The sequence below is a fragment of the Otolemur garnettii genome, unplaced genomic scaffold (genome assembly GCF_000181295.1).
Source record: "Otolemur garnettii isolate 467f Iridium unplaced genomic scaffold, OtoGar3 scaffold00087, whole genome shotgun sequence".
Classification (NCBI taxonomy): domain Eukaryota; kingdom Metazoa; phylum Chordata; class Mammalia; order Primates; family Galagidae; genus Otolemur; species Otolemur garnettii.
Window position 1 is genome coordinate 4390101 of NW_003852482.1, and position 10877 is coordinate 4400977.

Below are 10877 nucleotides of genomic sequence, written 5' to 3' on the forward strand. Positions count from 1 at the left end.
TGTGTTTGTCTGTGTGTCTGTGTCTGTGTCTGTGTCTGTGTGTGTGTGTGTCTGTGTCTGTGTCTATGTGTCTGTGTGTGTCTATGTGTATGTGTATCTGTGTGTCTGTGTCTGTGTCTGTGTGTCTGTGTGTGTGTCTGTGTGTGTGTGTCTGTGTGTGTGTGTCTGTGTGTCTGTGTCTGTGTGTCTGTGTGTCTGTGTCTGTGTTTGTCTGTGTGTCTGTGTGTGTCTGTGTCTGTGTGTGTGTGTCTGTGTGTGTGTCTGTGTGTCTGTGTGTCTGTGTCTGTGTTTGTCTGTGTGTCTGTGTGTCTGTGTCTGTGTGTGTGTCTGTGTCTGTGTGTGTGTGTCTGTGTCTGTGTCTATGTGTCTGTGTGTGTGTGTGTCTGTGTCTGTGTCTATGTGTCTGTGTGTCTGTGTGTCTGTGTGTGTGTCTATGTGTATGTGTATCTGTGTGTCTGTGTCTGTGTCTGTGTGTGTCTATGTGTATGTGTATGTGTCTGTGTCTGTGTGTCTGTGTGTGTCTGTGTGTCTGTGTCTGTGTCTGTGTGTCTGTGTGTCTGTGTGTCTATGTGTATGTGTGTGTGTGTGTGTCTGTGTGTCTGTGTCTGTGTGTCTGTGTGTCTATGTGTATGTGTGTGTGTGTGTGTCTGTGTGTCTGTGTCTGTGTGTCTGTGTGTCTATGTGTATGTGTGTCTGTGTGTGTGTCTGTGTATGTGTGTGTCTGTGTCTGTGTGTCTGTGTCTGTGTGTGTCTATGTGTATGTGTGTGCGTGTGTGTGTCTATGTGTATGTGTATGCTTCATTTTGTTTTCCAGAGCTGCTGCACCCTGGCTGGTTTCCTCAATACCATTTCACTACTACATATGTGCTGGAGACTCTAAATCAGGGGTCCTCAAACTTTTTAAACAGGGGGCCAGTTCACTGTCCCTCAGACCATTAGAGCGCCGGACTGCAGGACCCGGGACGAGTCAGCTGCTAGGTAGGACAGGCAGCGGTGGCAAAAACACCTGGCCGGCCAGATAAACGTCTTCAGCGGGCTGCATGTGGCCTGAGGGCCATAGTTTGAGGATTCCTGCATAAATCTTTCCTTCCTCCCTCCCTCCCTCACACCCTCCGTCCCTTCCTCCCTTCCTTCCTTCCTTTTGAATCTATTCTTAACATCTCAATTTCTCTTTCAAATTTTGTTTTCGGTTTTCATGGATTTTGTCAATGCTGTCTTCCATTATACTAAGTTCCTTTCCTACTTAGTCAAGCCTAGAATTTATCCTGTCTATTGAGGTTTTTATTTCTATTTCTATTTCTATTTCATACCTCCTTTTTTATGTACTGGCCAGTTCTGATTTTATAATTTCTTATTCCTTTTAATCTTCATCATACTACCACAATTTTAATGTGTTTGTCAGACTTTGTTAGCTAGAATAAATCCTTGTACCAATTGATCCTTTTGAACCTCTCTAAGTGTGATGTCTATTTAGGTGATGTGGAATGTCAGCTTGCTGGCTCATTTTAAGGTGAGGCTGTTGCGTCTGCCCATTTGCGCTTTTCTTTGTCATCCTTCACTGTTCAGCATGTGTCCTATCCCTGGACCCAGCATTCTGCTCTGCTATGATACACAGGGTGTCACAGATAAAGCCCTCCTGTCAGAGGATGGCTTGTCTCAGCTTCTGCTCTGGAGGCGCTACTGATATTCTTTTGCCTTCTTATGCCAACAGTTCCCCATAAAGTTATAGCAAGTAACAAGTCCCAAGTTCCCTGGGACATGTCAGGGAACCCCCACCCATCACTCCTGGGAGCTGAACCCCAGGCCTCTCTGCCTGCCAGGGGGTGCTGGATTCAGCCCCCTCAGCACCCTGTGGTTCCCTTCCGTTTCTGGTGTGTGTGTATTTGTGTGTGCATGTACAGATGTGCAGACGCACGTGAGCACACACACATCTGTCTTGGTTTTCTCTCCCTCTCCTTGCTCAGGCAGGTGAGCATCCTCTTTCAAACATAAATGGTACCTGTTCACCTAGTAGGGTCCTTTTTTTTTTTTTCTGGCAGTTTTTGGCCAGGGCTGGGTTTGAACCCACCACCTCCAGCGTATGGGGCCGGTGCCCTACTCCTTTGAGCCACAGGCACCACCCACAGGTCCCTTCTTTTCCATGATGAATCTGAGGGTGACTAACCTGCCCCGGGATGCAGGAAGGCCAGCTCGACCTGGCCCTCTGACTCCAGCCTGCATCTTTTCTGGCATGCGTGTCAGCCATCTGAGGAGCTGTGTGGGACGGCTGGAGGGCATCTGCTGCCACCACGCGCTCCCCCTCAGCGTCCCCACACATAGGAGGGCTGCACACCCTCCACACACACTCATTTCCCTCCTGGTACAACCTGCAAGTCCATCCTCTGGACAGTGGTCCTTTCTGGATGATCCTTTGGAGACTTAACAAACTGTTATTCATCAACTTCCAACAATAATGACATTTTATCTGCTTCATTGAAGAGCTGGCCATGCTTTATGTCCAGGAAGGGATTGGTCAGTCCTCTGAGCCAAGTTCCCTGGTGGACCATGAGCCTAGCGGTATAAAGGGAAGCCAGGCAAGGAGCCAGAACAGCCTCTCTGAGCTCCCTCAAGTGACTGGTCAGTGGCTGTGAGCACAGACCCCAGAGATGAAGACCCTGTTCCTGGCCGTCAGCCTCAGCCTCATTGCTGCCCTGCAGTCCCAGGATGCCCCAGCCTCAGACGAAGAGAGTCAGAATGTGAGGCTCAGATGGGGCAGGGTGGGCTGGAGGGGGCTCGCGAAAGGCTAAAACTTCTGGTTAGAGACCCTTATTTGAGGGCCAGACACTGAGCCCCTACCTCAAGGGAATGGCTAGACAGAACAGGAGTCTGGGCCAGGTGGGCCTGGGGTGCAGGGGGCCTAGAATGGAAGGAGGGGCCTACTAACTTTACCTTTCCCTGGGAGGGAGGGTTCCTGGGGTTCTAGCCAACCTGTGGGGGCCTGGGGCCAGCTTGGGATGGGGTAGAAGCAGGGGACACCCTGGGGGTTGACTGAGCCCTAATTGAGGGGAGCATTTTCCAGGTGTCAGGAACGTGGTATCTGAAGGCCATGACAGCAGACAAGGAGATTCCTGGGGAGAAGCCAGAGTCTGTGACTCCCTTGACCTTCACAGCCCTCGAGGGGGGCAACCTGGAAGCCTCCATCACCATGCTGTGAGTGTCCGCTGGCCGGGCGGCTGTGACCTGGGCTTCAGACCCAGTCACGGTGGGGTGAGCAGATCATGCTGGAGCCCTTCTGAGGCTCTCCTGCAACACTCGGCTCCTAGTTGGGGGTTTCAAGGGCAAACCGTGCTGCTGAGGCTGCCCTCAGATCAGACCTCGTGGGCACAAGTGGCAGGGCTGGACGCCACCTGCCCTTTCCAGTGACTGGGAGCACCTGCTTGCCATGCAGACCCCTCTGGGAACAGATGTCCTCTGCCTAAACAGAGTCAGAACTGGCAGGGTGGGCCTCAGGACTCTGCACTTACTTGTAATAACTTTCTGCTTTAGAGACTTTGGAGACCACAATGACAGGGTTTCAGGATGACCTAGAGGGGAGATAAGATACCAGGGAGAAGGTTTGGAAGGCAGTGCAAAGACCCCTTTGAAATTCCTATGCAACGTCCCACCTGAGTGGCTCCTTCCGGTAGGGTTTCTTCAGCCCTGCACAGTTTCTATGTGTGCAGATCAGAGCTGGCCGAATTCCACCTGTGCAGTTCCCACCTGTGCAGCTCTCAGCTGTGCAGATCACAGCTATGTGATTTTTTTTGTTTGTTTTTTTGTTTGTTTTTTGTGGCTGGGGCTGGGTTTGAACCCACCACTTCCGGCATATGGGGCCAGCGCCCTACTCCTTTGAGCCACAGGTGCCACCCAACAGCTGTGTGATTTTACAACTGATTTCCCACCTGTGTGGCTCCCTCCTGAGTGGCATGGCAGTGCCCACTCTCTAGTCCTGGGGCTGACCCTTAGGGGACCATTGACCCTAGAAATATTTGCATTTTCCCAGAGCCCCTACTTCAACTTTTGACTGGGTCAGATGACAGTGGATGTGGGGCTTGTCCCAGAATGTATCCAGAAGGAAGAAGGCCAGCAGGATGAGGTCCATGAACCATGGCTTAGGGCTCAGGTCCCTGGCCACAGATGTTGCCTACAAACCAGGCAGCCCCGGGTCCCCTCTGGCTCCAGCAAGGGTGGGTTGGGAAGCAGCCCCAGGGGCCAGGGCGCAGAGCTCCTGGCCACACCAAGAGCTCCAAGGCCACCACATGTGAGCAGAGGGCCTGGCAGGTGCCTGGACCTGAGATGCAGACAAGTGCCAACCTCCCTGCCCTGCCACAGACCCGGGGTGAATGGGAGGCTTTGACGGCCACATTAGTGGGGCTGTGCCGAGGCAGAGGAGGCACAAACCAGGACCTCTTTGCCCATGGAGCATCTGTCTTCCAGGATAAATGGCCAGTGCCAGAAGATAAAAGCCGTGCTGGAGAAAACTGGCCAACCGGGAAAATACATAGCCAGTGAGTCCCTAAGCTGAGCTGGACCCTGCTCCAAACGCACACTGGAGGGGTGGGGGCAGCTGGCACCTTTAAGGGAGGGCTTTTGACCTGAGACCCCTTCCACTCTGTTCCGACCCCATTAAAAGTCCACCCTCCCCTTCCCCCAGTAACTCTGACTTAAGACCACAGACACTTGACACCAGCACTAGGTGTGGAAGCCCTGTCCCCAGGAGGAACTGGAGTGTCCAAGGCTATTCCTTTGGTTGTGGCTGTGTCCCTAGTAGGGAGCCAGGAGAAGAGTCACATTTGATGGGTGGGCACTGAGCACCCCAAGCTCCAACCTCTGCCAACCTGACTCCCTGAAACCTCCCTGCCACTCACTGGTTTGGGATGTGACTGCCTTTCGGGTGCACTGGGTCCTTGGGAAGTGGGGGCCCCATGGCCTGGGGCTCAGGCCTAGTGGAGAACTGGGGTCAGGGAGCCTTGGGCAGCTGGAGGGCATGGCAGCTGCAGAGTGTGCCCACCTGGGCACTGTGTGGTCTCCCTGGGTCCCTTCTAAAGGCTCATGTGGCTAATTCAGGCCTCGTGTTGCTGTCCTGCAGATGGGAGCAAGCGTGTAGTGTATCTCATTAGGTCGCCTGTGAAGGGCCACTTGATTTTTTACTGCTTGGGCGAGCTACATGGGATGCAGGTCCAGATGGCAAAGCTCATAGGTGAGCCCCCGACCCAGCAGCCCATGCCCCTGCCCTCCCGTCCTCCCCAGCCCCACGGCTCACCAGTCCCCAACTGGCATGGAGGGGCTGGCAGCTTCCTGATTCTGCCTGGCACATTCATGGTTCCTGGTCACCTATAGGCAGAGACGCTGAGAATAACCCAGAAGCCCTGGAGGATTTTAAGAAGTTCATGGGAGCCAGAGGCCTCAGCCCGGAGCACTTCCTCATACCCAAGCAGAGCGGTAGAGAGGCTGCACTTCTCACTACTCCCTGTCCCTGGGGAAAAGCCAGCAGAGTGACCCTTACAGGGACACATTGCATCTTACTCTGGCATTGTCCCTTGGGGTCAAGGGAGGGGCTCTGGGGGCCTGACAGGACTCCTGGGGTCTCTGAATTAGGCGTTTCCTCCTTTCTGCAGAAACTTGCCCTCCAAGGAGCAATTAGGGTAAGTTAATGGGTTAGAGGACCCTGAGAGAACCCAAGACTTGGGTTCAGTGGCCCTGGAAAAGGCCTGGTGTCTCTCTCCCCACCTGGGCCAGGCAGGTGCAGGCTCTGACCCCAGCCATGCTGCACGCAGGTGTGGCCTGGGGTGCAGCTCCTGGGCAATGGGAAGGCCACTTGTGGTGTCCTCTCCTGTGGTTGGGCTGCTGGGGGGGGACAGTGTCCATCCTCCCAGATCCCCTGAGGTGCCTGTAGCAGGTGTGAGACCCAGATCCCTTCTCAGCACCTCCCTGGCCCTCAATAGTCACTGTTACCCTGTTGGCCTGATGGGGTGCTTAAAAGACGCCAGGGTGTGGCAGGTGCTAATATAACGGGGGCTTCCTGGGTCCCTCACCGGCTGCACATCACTGGGGAATGGAGGTTCAGAGGCTCATCCCAGTCACCTGCCTAGGTGTGAGCAGAGCCAGAATCCAGAACTGCATTACAGTCTTTCCTCACTCTGTTGGCCCCAAGGCCTCCCGTCACCTCTTCACACACGCAGCCTTGTGGACAGCCTGCCAGAAGGATCCTGCTCTGTCCACTCTGAGATGGTGGCTAGAGCCCCCCAGAGCCCAGCCTGTACCCCCACCCCACATATATCCCCACTCTGAAGCTGTCCACTCCCTGTCCCATCTTCAATGACACCCCTTATTTTCTCCCCAGCACCCAGGGCAGCACCACCCAGCTCCTCTGTCCTGTGTGGGGACATGGGAGGAGCTCCTGAGATGCAGCTGGATGCAGTCCCTGCCATCCCTCCTGTCCCCCTTACTGCCTCTCCTTGTTCTGCATAAAAAGCTTCAGCAGCCCCTGGTGACTCTGCCTGTCTGTGGGAGCCCTGGGGTAGGCTGCACTGGGTGTTCCCTTTGCGAGTCTACTGGGGGGTGGGGAGCACCAGGGTCCTGGCTTTGTCCTAGTTCTCCACAGAGAGTGCTGCAGGCCAAAGGGCACAAGAGGCTGGGCAGAGGGCAGGTGCTGGTGGCCCTGCCCGAGGGTCCCACGCTGTGTCTGCAGGCCTTTGCCTGAGGAGCTACAGCTCTGGGTGGGGGTGTGTGGGGTAGGGCTCAGGCCATGGTGCTGCACAAGTAGGACCCACCAGGCCAGGGACAACGTGGAGCTTCTGCTCCAGGTGGGCTTTGGACAGGGTCCCCTGGGCCCTTGGCACTGACCATGTGTCTGAACAGGCTGGACATGGTAGGGGGTGGGGGGACAGCTGCTCAGCAGGGTGTGGCCAGGGCTGGAGCTCCTGGGGGAGCCACCCTGTCCTCAGGTGTTCACACCTGCACTGCCGGCAGGGCCTGGCTGCCAGCTGTCCTTGTCTGTGCCAGGGCAGGTTTGGGAACTCAAGGTAGCAGCATGAGGATGAACTACCCACAGGCGTCAGACACCTTTCCTGCATCCTGGTGGTTATGATTTGAAGTTTCTTTTGATGGTGCAACTCAGAGGGATGGAAGGCAGAGCTCTTTGTTACTTGCTGCTCCAAAGGGGAGAGAGAGAAGGCTGCCAGGCAGGGCCACACGGGATGGCGTGACCCGAGACAGGGCAATAGGCAGCTGGAGCTGGGGGCAGGGGGAAGCCCCTGGCAAGTGAGAGGGTTGGCTGGGTCCTCAGCTCAGCAGTCCAGCTGATTCGAGTACTCTGGGGGCTCTAGGGCATACGGGCTGACCCTAACTGTCTGGTACCTGGCCCAGGGACAGTTAGGCTGGTGCATAGGGCCCCAGAGTGTGAGAGTCAGATAAGGACAGTGATTGGGGTGTGAACTAGTCAGCTGTTCAAGAAGGGGGCAGATGGCCTCTACCCAGGGCCTGAAAGATGGAACAAAACAGCCTTTAAGAAAACAAACTCTACGCAGGGCTCTGCCTTCTGTATCTCAGGAATGGATTGTGTTTCTTATGTGGTATCTGAGGTTCTTCCTTATAGCAGAAGTTACAAATGCCCAGCCCCATCTCCCATAAGCCAGGACCCAGGGTCACCTGCAAATGATGAATGTGACCAGATGGATGGACACTCCCACGCTCAGGTGCCCGAGTGTCCCTGCCCCTTCTTCCAGACGCCACACACCAGTGCCAACAGCCCACGGTGCCACACAGCTCAGTGCCACAGACCCCACACAACCTCCACAGCGATGCACTCTGAAAGGGGTGGCCTTGCAATAATTGCAAAAATAACAGGAAAATACCTAATCCTGCAATTTGCTAGTAACGCTTAAAGATAAATCCTATAAATTCTTTTGCTAACAGGCACCCTGTTCTGCACAACTTCTGAAAAGGGCTGATGAGACAGAAAGAGGTGTAAATCTTTCTCTTTCAAAATCGTTCTGGAGAATTTGTTTTTCACAGAGTTCCTGAGTAAACAGCAGTAAAGGAGCTTCAGGCTTCAGCATATCTCAAGGGCAGCCTCTGCCCATCTCCTGTGATAGATAATCCCAGTGGCAACTTCAAAGAGAGGTGGGAGAGCCAGCTCTCTGACTTTGGCATCACCCGGCCTGTCTCTAATCTACTCGCCACCAAGAGGAAGGAAGGAACAGATGCAGCAGTTTCCCGACTGCACCCCACTAATCTCCAACCCCTTGACAGTAGCGGTTGATCCCTCCACAGGCATTTCTTCTTTTTTTTTCTGTGAGATGCCACCCTGTCTCCCTGCTCTCTCTTCTACCTCTCTTTCCCCCACCCTTCTTTGCGCTCTCCCTTCCTCTTCTCTTCTAAGAATAGAAAATAAATTTTATGCTTTTATATACTATTCTTGGTCTAGAGAGATACCTTTCTCATCTCAAGTCTCTGGACGACTGTGGAGAGAAGAAAGGACAATGGGTGTCAGTGACAGAAGAAAACAGGCACACAAACTGGAGCTCCCCCCAATCAGGAGCACCCCACCCTAAATGAGGAAATATTGAGGACTCCCACCTGGACTCCAGGGGAGCAGGAAAAGGGGGTTTTCGAGGGGCGGGACCAGAAGCAGCGTCAGGCTGGGGCGGAGGGCGGGGCCTCGGAAGAGGATGCATCCCTCAGAGCAGTGGTGGTGAAGAAAAAGAAGCAACCAAGTGGCTGGCGTTTCTAGGGCTTACAGCCTCAACATCACAGTCTGCTTGGAACTAGCATTATGCCACTCTACTTAAAATGTAAAGATCTTGCAACCGTATGGGTGCATTCTCCCTGACAATTGATAGATCATTTCTACTTGTATTATAGACAGCAAGCACAATATAATGCTACAATGCTTGCTTCAAGCAGTCATATGGAGGATGAAGGCATTCAGAGGGGAAAGCAGGGTTTTCCCTCCACCCACAAGCCTGCCACCTCTCACGCTCTTCGATTCTTCCTGAGGGTCCCAGTTTCCATTGTGTGTCATTCCCCTGCAGCCTGAATAACATCTCTTAGCATTTCTTGTACTGTGGTCCTGCTGCCCATAAATTCTTTCCATTTTCTTTTGTCTGAGTAAGTCTCACTTTGCTTTTACTCTTAAAGGATATTTTCAACAGATACAGAATTCTTGGCTGACAGTTATTTTCTTTTAGCACTTTAAAAATGTCATTCTACCATCTTTTGGCCTACACGGTTTCTGGTGAGACATCGACAAGTAGTTAACTCATTGTTCCACTGTATATAATTTGTCTTTTTTCTCTGGTTGTTTTCAAATTTTGTCATTAAATTTGGTTTGGGGCATTTTGACTTTGATGTGCCCAGTACCATCTTCTTTCTGTTTATCCAGAATAGGGTTTTCCAACTTTTTGTCCCTATGACTCCATAAAATTCAGTCCATTTCCATCTACGATTTCCTCAGTGCTGCTTCTGCCCATGGTTGAGTTCCTCCACTCCTTCTGGGACTCAATTATACATATGTCAAATCTTCTAATATTATCTTGGAGGTATCTGAGGCTCTTCTTTTTTTAATATTTTTCTATTTATTCATAGGATTGGATTATTTCTATTGATATATCTTAAAGTTCACTGAATCTTCTCAATTTTTGTGTTAGCCTTGCCCAGTGAGTTTTTACTCATATTTTGAGTTTTAGAACTTCCATTTGGTTGGTGGGTCCAGTTCCTATTTTTCCACTGAGATCTGCCTTTTCATTCATTAAGAGAACACTTGCTGTTAGGAAACCTTCTTCAGTGTCCCAGTCAGCTCCTTCCAGTATCTGTTGTCCCAGGATCAGTCCTTTAACTTAGAATGGTCGTATGTTTCTGTTTATTAATGTCTTTAACAATTCTGGATTATATCCTGAACATTATGAATGATGTATGGACCCTGGATTTTGTTAAGTTCCTTTGGAGGGCGTAGGAAGCGAACTTGACTGGACTCAGACAGTAGGCTCTGCTCCTCCTCAGTGAGTGGCAGGTGAGATCACATTTTCTTGGTTCTTTTAGCCTTAGCTGGCTTCTTGATGTCTTCCTGGTGCACCCATGCTTTAGGGGTCAGCCAGAGATGTGGGCAGTTGTGCACAGAACTTGGGGTTTCTTCTTTCCAGGACTTCTCTTCTCTCTTCCCAGCAGCTCTCCAACCCTGGGTTCTGTCTTCTGGTTCCTCAAGCCGGCGGAGAGGCAGGGTTTCTATCAGAGCTCTACCCACTCTGCATGGTGCAGACAGCGGGCGGCCGTCCAGACGGAAGCAGCCAGGAGCTCGTGCGGCGCCATCGCCTCCTCCCAAGTGCTGACTTGCCTGTGGTCTCTGTTTGCCTTTGGTTGCTCTTTGGTGCCTTCAGATGGTTGTTTGTTTTAATTTTTTTTCCACGTTAATAATCGCTGCTGGAGGGAGGTTTGGTGACGGGAGCTATGCAGTGGGAAGTGGAACGTGCAGCCACTTGGCGAGAGAAATGCACTTCACAATCTCAACAGAAGAGGGCGAGCTCGGACCAAGAAATGACGCGCATCGTTGGCGACCTCTGCTCTGCGCGGGGAATCGCTTGGGCCTGCAGATCAGGCCCAGGTTATCTAGGCTAGAAAATGGTACCATCACATGTACCATCACCGAGTCACTATAAAGAGAAAACAGAACGTGAGTGTCTCAGAAGGGGCTTCCCTGGGCCTGATAGCGCATCCTCAGATTGCTCTGCCCCCCAGCCTGCCCTGCAGCTGGCTGAGGGCTTTACCAGGGAGGACGTTTCTCACCGCAGAGCCAGACCTGTGAGCTGTCTGGGGATGCCCCTGCATCCAGAGAAAACCTACAAGCAAGGAGCCACAGGCTG

At 52.6% G+C, this 10877-nt stretch overlaps 1 protein-coding gene across 1 annotated transcript; it reads left to right on the forward strand.

Annotated features, from left to right (window-relative positions):
• Positions 1–2645: 2645 nt before the first annotated feature.
• On the forward strand, positions 2646–6721 carry LOC100963955 (lipocalin-1-like). Its single transcript, XM_012808202.1, has 7 exons — positions 2646–2735; positions 3059–3189; positions 4456–4526; positions 5108–5218; positions 5359–5460; positions 6362–6438; positions 6623–6721. The coding sequence occupies exons 1-7, from the start codon at positions 2646–2648 to the stop codon at positions 6719–6721; spliced, it is 681 nt and encodes a 226-aa protein (XP_012663656.1).
• The last annotated feature ends 4156 nt before the right edge of the window (positions 6722–10877 follow it).